This window comes from Mus caroli, chromosome 8, assembly GCF_900094665.2.
Source record: "Mus caroli chromosome 8, CAROLI_EIJ_v1.1, whole genome shotgun sequence".
NCBI lineage: Eukaryota > Metazoa > Chordata > Mammalia > Rodentia > Muridae > Mus > Mus caroli.
This window is the reverse complement of record NC_034577.1, coordinates 84487297-84503580: the sequence shown is the minus strand read 5'-3', so window position 1 is coordinate 84503580 and position 16284 is coordinate 84487297. Positions and strand designations below refer to the sequence as shown.

At 47.9% G+C, this 16284-nt stretch overlaps 1 protein-coding gene across 2 annotated transcripts in view; it reads right to left on the bottom strand.

Annotated features, from left to right (window-relative positions):
- The window catches only part of Slc6a2 (solute carrier family 6 member 2), a 41682-nt gene extending 30712 nt beyond the window's left edge, over positions 1-10970 (bottom strand). Inside the window, exons 1-2 of one of the 2 annotated variants that reach the window (XM_021169812.1) lie at positions 10868-10970; positions 9539-9844 (exon numbers count right to left, since the gene is read on the bottom strand). In XM_021169812.1, coding sequence (XP_021025471.1) covers positions 9539-9812 — 274 coding nt within the window. In that variant the 5' untranslated portion in view covers positions 9813-9844; positions 10868-10970. Of the gene's footprint in view, positions 1-9538; positions 9858-10867 lie in introns of those variants that run through there. The other variant, XM_021169811.2, reaches the window with a different exon arrangement.
- Positions 10971-16284: the final 5314 nt, after the last annotated feature.

Below are 16284 nucleotides of genomic sequence, written 5' to 3'. Positions count from 1 at the left end.
GGTTATGTAGAACACTTGATTGGCATAGCAGTAAGCATGGCGGTCATAGTGTTCATAATCATAATAATACTCATCTGTTGTCAGAGGAGTAAAGTTTGCGTGAAGCACAGGGACAGAGCTGTGTTCCCACAGCTTCTCCTAACTTTCAGAGCACACTACATGCCATGAAGCACCAACAGATACAACCTCTACCTAACACACCTCAACCCAGAGCCTTTCCTTCCGTGAAGCTGAAAACTCCCATGTAAGGCCAGCCTTTCCTTTCCTCGGGCAAGATGACTGAGACCAGACAGGGAGGGACAGTGCCTAAGGTGACAGGTGGAGTCTCATTTTTCTCACACTGGTATCATTGTAAGGCTTCACATGGCTTCCCCAAGCCTGATTTTACTGAATCTCCCCCCCCCCCCGCGATTGTCACAGAAACCCATGAGAAACTGTTGTGATCGGGATCATTGCGTCCCCCGGGAGACATTGTTAGGCAGAGAGAGAAATCAACACTGCCTGATGGCATTTCTGACAGAAGATGGATTCTCCTTCAGGGTTCCATCTGGTTCAAGGGGCTCATCCTGTTGTAGGCTGCTGAAGGAAAAGGCTGTTGTTACAAAGGGTCCATGAGAAGTCCACCTGCGGTCTAGAGAGGTGGCTCGGTGGTTAAGAGCACTGAATGCTCTTCCAGAGGTCCTGAGTTCAATTCCCAGCAACCACATGGTGCCTCTTGACCACCTGTAATGGGATCTGATGCCCTCTTCTGGTGTGTCTGAAGACAGCAACAGTGTACTAATATATATATATATATATATATATATATATATATATATAATTATGAAGCGGGTCCTAGGCCACAAGAGGCAACTCTGGTGACATAGGAGATGTCTTAGTGACAGGAACAATTCTCTGTGAACCCTGACACCTTGAGTGAGCAACATGGGCCATCACCATAGCTCATGCTATGACTCAGGGTTGTATGTTCGGCATGTCAGCAGGGTCAAACTAAAATGGTAGCTCCTATCCTGGGACAGCCAGCACAAAACCAAACTCCTCCTGGACTTCAGAATGAGGTGCTCGAAACATGGAAACACCTCTGACCCAGGAAAATGAGCAAGTGTGTAAAGATGACAGCATGGATGGTTCTAACACAGGGATCAGCAGCTCCCTCTGGCTGAGCCCCTGATGTCGCGCAGACACGTTCCATGCAACCTCATTAGCTCGTTAGAGCATTTCTATGGAGCTACACTTCTACAGATCATTGCTAACTCCATTTAATGGGTGGGGACTGAAGCTCTTCTTCACTTACAGAAGAGTTGAGGCAACGGTACCTATTCTCCAGGGTCAAGCTCACCCAGTGACTCAGGATGTGACTCTGCATGGAAAGCCTGGGGCATAAAGCATGGTGTGCTGGTCCTGTTGCTGCAAGACTGAGATCATCCCCAACCAGAGCTAGGCCAAGGGTGGAGAGCAGGAGAAAGGACTGCACATTTGTATCATGCACATCAAGCAAGGTACTAGAATGTGAGTTCAGCTATGCTACACAGGACTCCTCTGGTAGTAAACCATTGCCGTGATCACTTTCCAGAGGAGGAGACTGGGGCGTAGGATCAAATCAAAGTGAGCTGAGCAGGCTTATATATCGGATAAGTGATAGATACAGGATTTGGGCCCAGATTTGGTTGGCTCCTGCGTTCTAGGCCCAACATACCCTGCGGACTCTAAAGCATTCTGGTGCAGATAAAGGATATAGATCTGATTAAGATGTGGGAAGGGTGGACAAGCCAAGCTATCTGGTCTGTTTGTCAGAGGCTAACCCAGCACTCCACACTCTGCTGCAAGTTGGAATGTTTTGTAATACCACATGTCAAGGTCTCCTTTCTTCCACTTAACTTCTGCCTCTGTCCCTCTCTCACAGGAAGGGTCTGTCTGGCATCTGCTCACATAGCTGGCAGGGATAGTTGCAATAGTATAGCGCTGACTGGGGGGGAGGCCATGGGCTTAGGGAAAGTAACATCCCACTTAATGGGAACCCAGTGTATGCCAGGCCACATTAGTTGTGCACAGTAGTCATTTAGAACTCTCTCCATGAGAGATAAGCACCACTGTGCAGGCAAGGAAACTGAGGCCTAGAAAAAAAATCAAGCTCCGTCTTCACACTAGGAAACATTTACAGCATAGATTCAAAGCTTGATTTTCCTGGGTCCCATTCTGCTGTCACATGCTATATCCTCTGGGGGTCCAGAGCTGGCACTGAAGTAGGAGGCTAGGTCCTAAAACAACCGAGTAAGTCTGAAAACTAAAGTCAGTGCCCCAAGGGGAGTCGGGGAGGGAAGAGGTGGATATCGGTGCTCGGATGGTTGTTCTGAGATTCGCCAACTGAGGGTCCACATTGTCTTTAACATGGCCAAGGTAAAAAACCCGGTCAATCCATCACAGGTCTGTTTTAGCTCAGGCCCTTAACTTGAAACTCCCAGATGGTGCCACCAGTCAAGCAAGTCACTCAGTGTGAAGCCCATCTCCCCTGCTGCTGACTTCAAGTCACAGTAAAGTGAGGGAGCACAGACATGGATGGATCCACATGAGTCACAGTTCTCCACAGTTATGACTCTGATGTGGACCAATGGGCATTTCGTGGACTACAAATCTCAGAAGACACTAGAATGGTGACACAACGGATGTAGGAGGGGTTGGAAGGAGGAAATGAAAATTGTATTTTAAAAATTTAGTGGGGACACAGTAAGTATGAATGAAAAAACAGAAAGTACCCATGGTTCAATGTCTCTGTTAAAAGAGGACATTAAGTAGCACATTGGTGTGAGCTTTCTTACATATAATAATAATAATAACAACAACAACAACAACAATGTATGGCTGAACAGTTGAGAAGGAGCTTCAAGGAGCTTGTGGTGGACTGAGGACACCTCTTTATAACCAACTCTACACCATCATCTTAGAGCTAAAGGCTGAATGCAAATGTACTAGTCTGAAAGGGTCATCGCTGTCATGCCCTAACATCCTAGTATATCTCCTATGCGTTGCAGTAAGCCTCTCACAGGGCCTGAAAGTCCAGAATCAGTCATGGCTCTGAAGTGCCCTTGTTTCGTAATTGCAGGGCTCGCATGAACAGACCTGGGAAAACCAGAGCAGGATATACCTCTGTGAGGACTCAGCTTCCAGGAAGTCCCCCAAAACATATGATGTCACAGTCTCACATGCTCATATAGACTCATGCAATGGTAGAGCTAGATCATGTATATGCACAAGCATGAGCAAACGTACACACACAGACACACACACACACACACACACACACGCATGCACGCACACACTCATACTCACATCGTCTTAGAAGAAAGAGAAGTGTCCATTGTGAAAGAGACTCTGGACAAAGGCCTTTGGGTAGATCTGGTAAAATTGAAAGCATACATCTCTCAGGCCACTGATGCTCCCAGATATCCCTCCACAATAGAGGAACGCCACTGGCAAAGAGGTTCTAGAATTTTCTGTATAAATGCTGTTTTGTCAGGAGAAAAAGCCACTGGCCACTGAGATCATTAGATAGCCTCCTGAGAAGGTAAGGGGATCTGTGTAAAGGTGATTGGGGATAGGGGAGGAAGGGCCACTGAGAGGAATGGGAGGGCCTGACTCTGAGGAACTTGGATGAGGTCACCAGAGGCTGCAGCAGAAGGAGTAAGGTCATCTAGAACAGCCTTCTAAGGACAGACTTCCTTCACCGTCCTGGCTAAACTGAGCAGTGAGAACGCACAGGACGGTTTCCTGAATATCTGCAGTTCATCTGTAGGCTGTTGCTGCCTGAGGTTCCCGTCAGGCCCAATAGTGCCTAGGCTGATACCTAAAATGGCCAGATGTGGTCCCTGGAGCATCTCAGGGTCTAGTATCTAAGTCCAGAAAGCTACCCAAACTCTTGCAGAACTGGGACTCAGTCCTCGTGGAGATGTGGCTCAAAATAACAACTCCAGCCACAACTGTTCATTAAAACACATCTCCTTCCTACTTTGACAAGAGACCTTTATAATAGTTCTGTTAAAAGGTCCAAGTTTGGAATTCTCAGCTCTTAGACTTCAGGCCACATGGGAGGCCTCTAGCATATGCTGGTGGGCTCTCCTTCCTGTCCTGTGCCTGGCTTCTATTCCCTGAAGGCAACACCATGACCTGCACATTTTTCAACAGATCCCTGGAGCCATTTGCCCAGGAAAACCCAGAGCCAAGTATCTGCAGCACCGTTGAGTAGAGGGACAGTGACTCTCTCAGTTTTATGTGACTCAAGCTGACCTCCTGCCTGAGCCTTGATACTCAGGGACAGCTCCAGTCAAGTAGCACACTATCCTGTGGAAGGAGTCATTTCCTCCCAGAGGTCAGAGGAGGCAGGACTCGGGGAAACGAGTTTAGAAGCCAGTTCTCTCTATGCAGCACCTCTCCTTACATGGTCGTGCCTCAACTTGACTTACCCTCATGGATTCTGGTTCCCCATCTCCTTCCTTCTAATCTCTTTAAAAGGAATAAATCTGAAAGTGTTTGGGATGCTCAGAACTATATTACTACAGGAAATGTGACCCACATAGAACCAAGCACCACCTCATTTTCCTCATTTGAAGGATATAGAGTACTGCATGAACTTTTAGAATATCTGCAGCAGACCGTAGCTCCCTACAGGCAGGGATTGTCTTCCATGCATCTCTGTACTAGGGGCTGGCATTAGCCAATGAGTTTCTCTTGAATAAACAGGTCTCTGTGGTGACTCATATTTGACGGTACTACCAATGAAAGAAAACCCTGGGCCTTCTCCAGTTGTCCTAGAATTTAATCCTTACTTGGGCGATTGGGTTTGAGACTGAGGGGCAAGATACTCAGGAACAGCTCCATGTAAGAAGGGGTGTTTCAAAGAGATCAGTGACCTCCAAACTCATCTCCCTCAGCCCCACCCCGACTGACCTCTGAGAGGAGCTGATTCGTTCTACAGGGGCAGTGTGCTTCTTGGCAGTAGCTGTTTCTGAGTATTTTTTTTCTCCCCGTTAAATCCCACTTGGTTGGGAGCAGCCCTTCAGAACCTTTTGTCCAGCTGAAGGTAATGGGCCACTCGATCATCATGAGCCTGAATCAGCTCCTTACTCCTTCAAAGTGGTGTGCACACTCCACAGCTGGGGTACCATGATGGTTGGCTCCTTGTGCATCTGAGCCAAATGATGGGTCACCTGAGCAAGTTCATTATGTGGATAAAACCTGTATCCAAACTGGACATAAAGGTATCAAGTTGGAAAACCCCAGGTGTCTGTATTGCCACCAGCCTCATTAGTGCTACTGAGGATTCCAGACATTTGCGTAGTGAGGCAAGTATGCTGGAAACTCAGAGTTATAGCATCTTATGCAGGACTGCTAAGCCCACTGTCCAGGTGTGCAATCTATAGTGACGCTGTAGACCAGCTGTTCTCAACCTTCCTAGTGTCCTCGATCTTCCTTTAATACCGTTCCTCATGCTGTGCTGACCCCAACCATAAAACTACTTCATTGTTACTTCAGAACTGTCATTTTGCTACTGCTATGAATTGTAATGTAAATATCTGACATGTAGGGTATCTGGATATGTAACCCCGAGAGGAGCTGTGACCCACAGATTGAGAACCACTGCAAAAAAAAAAATGTCTGGACACGTCAAGTCCCACCTTTTGCCTCCTAAATCTGCCACACTGTGGCCTCAGGCTTTAGAAGGAGTTCTTTTTTTTTTTTTTTAAACCTTATCCTCCCCTTCATCAATTTCTCTTCCGAATAAATTCTATTTATCTTAGAATTAAGACTTCATCCTATACTTGTGTTAAGTATGTAACCAGTATCATCAAAAATATAAAAATGACAGCATTTTTATTTTGCCTCTATTATGTGACATTATCCCAAATACTTTATCTATATTGACTAATGTTATCTGGTCCCGTAGAAAGAGCCAAAATTACACCCTCCCCTTTGCTACACAAGGAAATTGGGGCTTAGAGACACCATATGACCACTTCTCTATCAAATACCATACTCTGAGTCAAAGCCAGGTATACACAAATCACCACAGTCACCACAAGATCCAGTGCAGAGCTCTGTCCATGCACAGAGGACAATCCAGAGGTCACTTCCAGACATGCGTACTCAGCCACCTGCATATGTGTTCCTTTCCGGAGACCAGCACAGACCCGACCTTGGGTTCAAAGGGAACAATCTGGAACGGACAGCCTGACATCCCAGCAGCTGGTCTTCAGGAAGATGTTCAGACAGGCTGGTCTTTGACAGTAATTCATTCATAAAATATTAGCCAGGGGCATACACTATTGGCAACTCCATCATTTCAAAACATTCTCCAGTCCGGGCCAGTATAAACACTCAGACTTGGAGATTTCTATGTTAACACTGGCACCAAAGAACACGAAGACCCAGGGCCAGGCTGGCAAAGAACAGGATGATGAAGCCTGGCTTGTATAAATTAAGTATTCAGGGCATTGGGGAGCAGTGAATTATTGGGTTATCTCAAATTATGCCCCTTTATACCAGGAATTTTGATGCCTGAGGTCACAGTGAGTGGTGGGATGGGATTTAAACTTAAGTCTGGCTTCTTCCAAGATTAAAGAAAAACCTGCTTGCTCACCCATCTCTGGAGCTGAATTCAGAATTATTGAAGGATAATGGGTCCCCACAACGAACAGTATGAGGACTCAGCAGAGATCAAGGTCTGAGGAGGTAGCTGAACATCCCCGGAGCAGGGAGTGAGAGGACTAAATGGGAGCACTCTGTTCTCCCAGATGATGGACTGACTGGACGATACTACCCTTCCCCAGAGCAACTGCAAACCTCCTAGTCGGCAATGGAAATTCACTGATAGCAGCCCTTCCCCCTCAGCCAAGATTTCCACAGGCCAGCCTCAACTTGCCTCTTACCCTTATCTCTCCTGGCTTGTTCCTCTCCAGAGGAGCCTGTTCCAGGTGGATGCTAAAATGCTGTTTTTCCAAGCCCTCCCTGTCCAGAGCAGCTGATTTCCAACCACAGCTCTCTTCCCCTGAGTCACCACTAAATAGCCCCTCCTTAAACCTCTATAGCAACAGTTGCTCTCCTATCCCTTTCCTATGGCATCCTAGTGATGCTGCTTAAAAAGCAGCAACTACCCACTCTGAGCCATACATCACATAGGCTCTGCATGTGCACTGAAGGATTTAGTCCTTATCCATGTGTATAGCTGAACAAGATGGTTACATATATGAGACGAGAATAGAGAGTTTGTCCAAAGTCACACATGTTAGAGAAAGGAGCCTGTAACCTCACAGCCAATACTCTTAATGCCTAGGCTTCATGCATGCATGTGTGCGTGTGTGTGTGTGTGTGTGTATGTATGTATGTATGTATGTATGTATGTATATATCATCATCTCCTGCACCTTACTGTGCTAGTTCCTATAATGTGTCTACCATGGTTTGTGAAAATGACCACAAGTCTCTGAGAGATTGGGTTATTTTGTTAATATATTTGTTCAGTATAAGTGGGTAGGAACTGTCTACCACATTCCTAGGACTTGAATCTTACTGGGGATTAAACACCAATAGTCTGTGCCCTCAACTTTTCTCTGACTGCTTGGGAAACAGGTCCATAAAAGACAAATTATGGAACAACTCGGGATAGGCCACTCTAGGACGAGTATACTCTCGAAAGGGAATGTCAGTCAATTCCAAAGAAAACTTTACATCTGTGACAAATTTGTGGCACGTTATCCCTAGGCTATCAACTTATCATCCGGCACATAGCAAGTGCTCTTTCCAAAACACAGTAGTGGCCAAGTGGACAGTGTCAATGAGAGGCCTAGAATATCTATTTAGCACATGTGTCAAGTTGGCCACCCGTGTTGCTTCCATTTCAACGGCATCTAATAATGGAAAAGACTTAAAGTGGCATGGTAGCTAGGACTTCTGAGGACCAATGTCCCAGGCAGACAGAGTGATGGCTCATACATCCAGGTGACCCCTACAAAGCCTAGCATTATGTCCTACACTGAGCTAACCCAGAGAAACATTGTTGATTAATGACCGACTGTCTGATGTCTAGGGACAAGCAGTCTCAGACAGTCACTAAGGACACACAACTTGCCCCAAGGTCTCCCAATTTGTCATTTACTCTTCATCTCCCTGCTTGCTACAAATATAGATTCTACCCTTTTGCTCTTGTTACTATTGGGCCCCAAGGGCCAGAATGCTCCAATCTGCCCAGAGTCCCTGAAGGATCTGCAACCACAGAGTGAGGAAACGTGTCACCTTTGGGTTGTGTGTCCTTTCCTTAGCTTTCTCTCTCCACCCACCAGCATCTACAGATGAGAGCACTGAGCCAGAAGAGTAGAGACAGGAAGCATCCCCCTAGTCTCGGGACCTTTGTCTTATCTGGAGTACCTAATGGTGACAGTCTCATATCGGGAAGGGCTCACAGGACTTCTCATCAGCTGGCTCCTCTTCCTTGGTGAGAGCTGATGCTTCTATATGCAACACAACTCAGAGCCACCTGTTCTCTTGGGTGACCACACCCTCTTTACAAATACAGAGTCGTGTTTATCCCAAAGCAAGTGTCCAGACAGAACACAGAAATAAAGAACTGTGCATCTTGGTTTCTAAGGGCACAAGCCTCCCACGCCCCTAGACCCCTGCCTCCAACTGACTTCCCTTAAATTCTGAGACAGAATTAATACATGGCAGGGTGACCCAAGGCAGGCCAATACCTTCCTCTAGAAGCTCACACCCCTAGGCTCTGTGCAGGGTGCTCTTGAACTTGTATCTGAGTAAAGATGGTGGGGCTGGGGTACTTTGGCCATGCTAGGCTCCAAGCCCTTCAGAAAGGAGTTTGAGGTTTCTTCCATTGTGCTGGATATGACCTCTGGGATCCCATTCCAGGGCAGATGGGTAAAATGACAGCTCATCAGGAAGAGGACAAAAGAGCTGTCTGCTGGGTGTCTTTTCTAGGTTTGCATGCGCTGGGCTTCACAAACTTGGCCAGAGCTTGCAAAGCGGAAGAGGACACTCCAGGCCCAGCTCAGCTCAACATCTAGTGTCCTGATCTCGCAAAGGCTGTGTACACTTATCCCTGTAGCCCACTGGTGATCCAAGGGCTCTCGTTTTATCTAGCCTAGTGTCTGAGTTCCAAGGCTGAGTGCTAGAGTTACCATCATCCTGTGTCCGGCCGGAACATCCCAAACTCTTCTGGAACCCTTTAAAGAACTTCCTGCTCTCTACTCCCCTTTTCTGTACCGCAGCACTGACTCTGAATTCCTCACCCAACCGGGTGCCCTCTATTCTGTCCTTGAGCCCCTGTGTCTACTACTGTTCAAGGTACTGCCTCTATTTCCCTAACGGAGAACACTCCAATCCTATTTCTCGGTACTCTTAAGAGTTCTTTCCTGCACACTAAATTCGTTCCTGCGTCTCCTCTTCTCCTCCATGTGCATCCCTGCTCCCTCCCCAGCCAACGCCACAAGAACAGGCAGCATCCCAAGTCCAAAAGCCTCAGCCAACCCTGTGCTCACCACCACCATTCTTGTAGCAGAGATAGGGGAACCTCCACACGTTGGCCAGGTCTACCGCGAAGCCCACCACGGACAGCAGGAAATCAATCTTCTTGCCCCAAGTCTCCCGGGGCTGCGCGTCACCATCCTGGGACGCCAAGAGGCACTGGACGCCGTTGCGTTCCTTCACCACTAGTAGATCGGCTGTTTTGCAGGGCCTCAGGGGCTGCTCTGGCAGCGGGTCCGCCCCGCCGAGCTCCGGCTGCACCTGCGGATTCATTCGCGCCAGAAGCATGGGTGCGGCTGGAGAGAGGGACTTCGGAGGTTCTGGGGACACACCAAAGTTCTGCTTGTATGAAAGGAGAAAAAGCAGTCAACAAGGCTTGCCGCCCGTTTGCACCAACTGAGACCACCCAGGGGAGCCCAGACGTCAGGATCCTTGGGCTGAGCGGACTCCCAGCTTCCAAGAAAAGGAGCGCCTGAGTTGGGAATTTTTGGAGACTGAGTTGTGACGCGCGTCCGACTGGGACAGAATTTATAGGTGGGGACCTCCTCGGGCCGCCCTGTGGGTCGGGCTAAAGAGCCCACCGAGGTCTACCTGGATCATTCACTGTCTCCCCTCCCCTAAATGCCAAGTTTCCTGCGGGCCCTGAGGGACCAGAGTTGACTCAAGAGCCCTCCCAGCTCCGGGGGGCGCCCTCCGACAGCACTAGGAACCTTCAGGGACACTCTTAGAGGGTGCAGCCACTCACGATGTGCCTCGGAGCCGGTCCGCACACTTACCGGTCCCGCGCGCAGAGCGCACTCACGTGGCGGACAGCACGGGGATCCCGGGCTCCAGCCCCGGCTGGGCTCCGCCGCGTGGCACTCAGGCGGGGCCCTGGGAGCGCTGCGGGCACGGGGTGGCCGGCAGGACGCGGGCTGGATGGCTCTGGCCGCGCCAGGAGGAGGCCGACCTGGTAATGTAGCCTGTGCCCCAGGTAACGCGCCTATTGCATTAGCCCCGCGCCCAGCCCGCTCGGTCTGGAGCCTGTTAGCACTAATGCAGACTGACAGCGTGGCCGGGACTGGCAGAGGCGGGGGCGCAGCTCCCACGGGCTCCGGGGTGGCGGGAGCCGGACTCCCAGGGACTCGCGGGGACCTGGCTTAGCACCCTCTCTGACTCTTTTTTGGCAAAAGTAGCGCAGGCAGCTCCTCCGAACACCTGGCTCTGACCTCTGGACAGATGAAGAGAGCGATAGATTCCCAGAACTCGGGTTAAGTCTGTCAAAGGGGGGTTGTAAGGACAGGGGAAGTACCCACCACCCCAGTGACACCAGCGTTGTCATACACCCAGACCACTTAACTTACTTGGTGAGAGTTTTCTCCACCAGCAAAAGAGAAACTTGGTGCTTCAGATAAGGACTGTGACTGGTGGCCTGCAGGCTGGGCCTTTGGGGCAGTGTTGTTTGGCGGACTCTGCTGATGGAAAGGTCATAGCTGGAGATTTTATTCCTGGCCCTATTTGCGGCCAGACTGTGACCCTGTTCTTGGAGTCTGTGACCCTGATCTATAAGGCTGAGAACTGATACATAATCGTTCTCAAAAATACCTCCCTAACGCCAAATCAGGCCTTTACAGCTTCCCACAAGTGGACAACACCTTCAAAGAGCCCGTTGTTTGGTCCCGGAAACAGGAGCAAGACAGGAAACACAAAAATAAATACTTATTATGGGCGAGAAGACTGGTGCGGAATGGGCCGAAGGCAGGTAAAGCAAAGTAAGGAAATGGATGGGAAAAGCAGGGCTGCAGATTTTTAACAGTATGTTCTACAGTGTTTAAGCGTGGACCTGAGAGTTCTTCTTGTGTCTGAATCCACCCTGCAGGGAGAGCCACGGAGATAGTTCCCAGGTGTTCTCAGTCCCATGTGCAGAGAGCTTAGTGACCTCAGAAGAGGAAATTGGGGGAAGCCAAATAAGTAAGGTCAGCAGGCAGGAATGTAGGGAAGACACAAAAGCAGTATGGGAAGACAGGTAAAGCCTAGTCACAGTGACACTCTTTCCACACATTCCAAGCTCAAAGCTACCCCCGGGGCACTTATTAGCTCTTGCTTCCGACTAAAGTTGCTCAGGTCTTAGTGAAGATATTCCTTCTCAGACTCATGCATTTAAAGTTCACCCCCATTCTCTATCAGATCACAGACTTAATTAACTCATCAATTAATTATTAATTAATTATTAACCCCCATTTCCCCTTTAATGGCAGTTGAACCCCAGAAGAACAAAAGCATTGCCTACCTTTTCCAGCTGTGTGTCTTTGGCAGTAGAACTCACTAAACACTATATAAAATGAATGTGTGACTAAACGTATAGATGATACAGGGTGGTATTTAAAGAATTTTCACAGACAGGGCCAGCAACACAGGTATCTTGTGGAGAAGATACAGAGAGGAGAGGAGGGGACAGAGAGGATGGGAGGTTCACCCTGACCTCTTGGGGACTGATGACAGGAAACAGGAGATTAGGCCAAGGGTGGACCTGAAGATTCAGGATGAGAACTGAAGACCATAGGTTCCCGCTCATCAAGAGTGGTCATCTCAGGACCTCTGTGAGGTTCAAGTGGCCTGATAATGTGGGAAGTGTCAGAGCAGAGCTGAAAGGGATGCTGAGTTCTCCTGGTCCCCCAGTTTCTGGTCCTTCCACCTATTATGGATAAAGACACCAGAATCCCTCTGGCTAACCTGTTGTGCCCTGCTCTGTTTCATGCCTGTCCAGCTGGTGTTTGATCTCTGGGAATCTTATTCCTAAACGCCAACAAAGCCCCCCCAATCCTCCTGCAACCCCAGAGGACCTCCAATTCCCCCTCCTGCTCACCTCATTTCCCCCATCTTTCCAGCCACACAATCATCCCCAGTTGCCAAAGAAATTCTTGAAACTCAAGCCCAAGACCATTACCTAAAATCCCACAGATGTTACAGCGTGGCTAAAAGAACCATAGATGCAGAATAGTCTCCATTTCTCCTTTAGGACTCTTGGTATTTATCTGCCCACTTTTCTACAATGAGCACTTGATACTTGGGCAGTCAGAAAAAGATAACTCCCAGTTTCAAGTGATCCCCCTGCCTCTCCAAGACAATACACACACAGGGTCAGCAGTGCAGACACAATTTTGTTTGTCCATTGATTGCCATTAATTTGATTACTATTAATTTTATCGCCATTAATTTTCTCCTTGCTTTCCCCAAGTCTTTTCTCCTTCTTCAAGATTGCTCAGTGCTTATAAGTACTTGCCCCTCTTGGAGGAGGAGACTCAGATTCGGTTCCCAGCACCCACATGGCACCTCACATCTGTAACTATCATTTCCTCTTCTGACTTCCACAGGCATGGATGTGGTGCTTAGACATCCATACAGGCAAAACATTCATACACAAAAATAAAATAAAATAAGTCTTCAAAATATACTTTCTTCTTTAGCACATGGGTTTAGTTATACTTAAGAACTAATATTATGGTCTTATGTCCTGCTGAGGTTTTAATATGCTCTTCTCATCCTTTTGGCTGAGGAATTCCTGCTCATCGTCTCAAACCTCCAAGGCCAGTGCAAAACCTTCCCCAGCAAGCAATGCTCACCGGAGTCAAATCCTACTTTTTATAGGGCTTTGTGTGTTTGCCTGGTCTAGTTATGTGTGCAGTTCCTCTATGCCGGATAAGGATGCTATCTGATCTAACCTCCTACATGGCTGGGACTGCATAAACTCATATAAAACAGAAGGGACTGGGAGCATGTTCCTTGCCTGGGATAGTCAGTGTTGGAGTCATCCAGACACAGAACTTGAAACAAAGGTCAGAATGTGTGAGGGAGGGAACTTCTGGGAAGACTTGAGAGAGTTGAGCAAGCAGGACAGGAAAGGATGTGAGACCAGGAGAAGGTGGGTTAAAGAGTATCTCGTGAAATCTGCAACTGGTGTCATCCTGTAAGGACCTCAGAGGCACAGCCTATGCCTTGCAGCTGGCCCACCGAGGAGAAAGCTAAAAGGCTCACCCATGAAATTTGTTCCCAGTGATCGACTCTCCCAGTGCTTTCCGTCTGACCTAGGATGTGTATGTGTCTTCTGCCAGAGAAGAATCTGAGCAGAGCCCCAGGTCCTGAAGTGTCTGTTACAGGATAAAGAGAAGCATCCCCCTTACTCCATGGATACTAGCAGAAGGCTGATTGGCAAATCCTCAGAGTTCCCCCTGTGGCTTCCAAGACATCTGGGGGACTCAGTAAGGACACCAGACTGGGGTGTCTCCTCCATCTCCGGCCCAGACTCCCTGCCCATGGTTCTAAGGGCCATTGGGGCCATGTGGCTTCTCTCGAGATCTGTGCCCTGCCCACCAGGTGGCCTGAGGGCAAGTAGTGGGCAAGAGGCTACAATATTATCAGAGCTAACATAGTCTCTGGGGAGGCGTCATTTCCACTTACCATGGCACTTGGTGACACAGGCCATGAGATACAAAGCAATCGCTGGGGCTGTTAGTCCATCTTTGGTCATCTTCATGCAGACATCAGGCCTTGACAAACAGAGCTTAGGCTGAGGTGCATCTAGAATCCAAGGCCCTGCGTCCTGGAGGTGCTTTAACAGTCTTTATGTTTAAGGCATCATAGGAGAAATTAAAGCAGGAACGAAAGAACATACCTGTATGAGAGCTCTCTCTCTCCCCTCTGCCCCACTTCCTCTCTCCTTCCCTCTCTTCCTCCTTCTCTCGCTCTACCTCACTCTCCCCCTTCCTTTCCCTTCCTCCTCATCTTTCCTTCTCTTTCCATTAGACTATTAAATATCTTTCACTGAAGCTAGTCTGCTCAGGGTTATTGATCATTGGTTTAAGCTGTGTTCTAAATACAAGTAGAATTAACAAGTCCCCCCCCCCAATATAAAACCTTCATGAGTTAAAAATCTGTCTCCAACCACTTCCCACTAAAACCCCTTGGGGTTCTTAAAGCTTCTTGCCCAGACCGTTGTGGCTCAGTCCTTGGTGTCTTCTCTGTTGAGATCAGAAGCCCAGTTGGCCCTCTGCATGCACTGGCATTGGAGAGCAGCCGTTGGTTCCTCGTTGACCTCCACATTTAAATCATCGGCCTGGGTCTCTGCTCTGGGTTCCAGCACTGTGGATTCAGCTACACTCCGGTCCTCTCCACATGAAACAGAGGCAATGAGCACATGAAACTGGCCACAGGCAAATCAAAGCTCCTGGCACCAAAACCTGGCTTATACATAAGCTGCTGTTCCACAATTGTCCTCAGTCTAGGTTACACTGTCACCCTCATTTTGGCTCCTCGAGGCAGTGAGCTTGAAGTCAGCTTAACGTCTCTTGCTCTCGTATCTAACCCTGCACAGCTTCTGTGGGCTCTAAATCACGTCATGTCTCTGCACCTCTGAGGTGACTTCCCTATTCCAAGCCTTATTATCTCCTTCCAGAATGGCTGGGACAGTCTCCAGGTGGCCTCCCCTGCTTCTCTCCCGTCCTCTGTGACTTGAATCCTCTAGGACTACCAGGAAGATGCTTTGGCAATGTGTGCATGCCCCATTACCCTCACTTTCTTCCTAAAATGGCTCCTGTCTTACTTGGGACAAAGTCTAAAATTTGTCCCTAACCAATGAAGCTTGTTTGTACTGGTCAGGGGAAGCCCTGCAGCCCCTATATCAATCAGGGACTGGGGTGCGAGAGGTAAGGACAACTTGAATAGCGGTAGTACAGCAGAAAGGGTGGCTGTGTTGGTTGGACTGTGCAGCTGTGGCTGAGGCCATCATGGAGGTCACAAAAAGAAGAAAAGCAACACACATAGCAAGAGAAGAAACCAGGAAAGAGATTGGAAAAGATATGTCCAGGATACATGGTTCGGTCTCCTGGAAAGAATGGGGGTTATCTTTCTTTCTGTGCCTGCCCACACAGATCCTTGAATGGCTTTAGCATGGCCATGAGAGTTACAAGACAGAGGTCGGATCCCCGACCCCTGTCTCTCTCCTGGGCAGAGAATATGGTCAGCCTGGCACTGGATCTTTGTCCTTCTCAGAATATCAAAGCAGATGGGAGCTCAGAAACAACCATGGAAGTTGTATCAGACAGGTATCCTATGAGTAGCCATGTAAGTGAGTCCATAAGGAAGCAAGGACTCACTTCCCAGAGAGAGCATATATGCACCATTCTTAATTGAATGTGAAATTCATAGAGTATAAAAAGCATAAAACATTGTGTATAATTCACAGTTTATAATTATTATATGAATCCATTCAATCCTCCCACTTAAATAGGGCGTCCCCATGTGTCACCAGGCTGTGATCCTATACACACAGCCATCCCTAAAGGTAGACCAAGGTAGATCATTGTCCCTACCTTGCTTTTTTGGTATTACCACTTATAGATTTATTCCCAAATATTGCATTGTTTGGTTTTATTATATAATTTTTTTAGATTTATCCAGAATGATGGCATTTGCCATAGTTCCCTAATTTTTATTGTTGTGTATATTCATTCTGTGGAATGGATGATCACAATTTATTTATTTATTTGGTATGAAAGACATGGAGTTTAGGGTCGTTTCCAGAGTATATGTGGGTCCATGGGGGTGTTGGGAGGAGTGTGTTAATATTTCAAACAATCCTATACATAAACGTGTTAAAATGTCACATCCACATTTACAAGAACTTCTTCCATTTCTTGGAAGTTCTCTGTTTGTTTTTGTTTTTGATTTTGCTTGTTTGTTTGTTTGTTTTTACGCTGTACTCAGCTTTATGAAGAAGTGATAC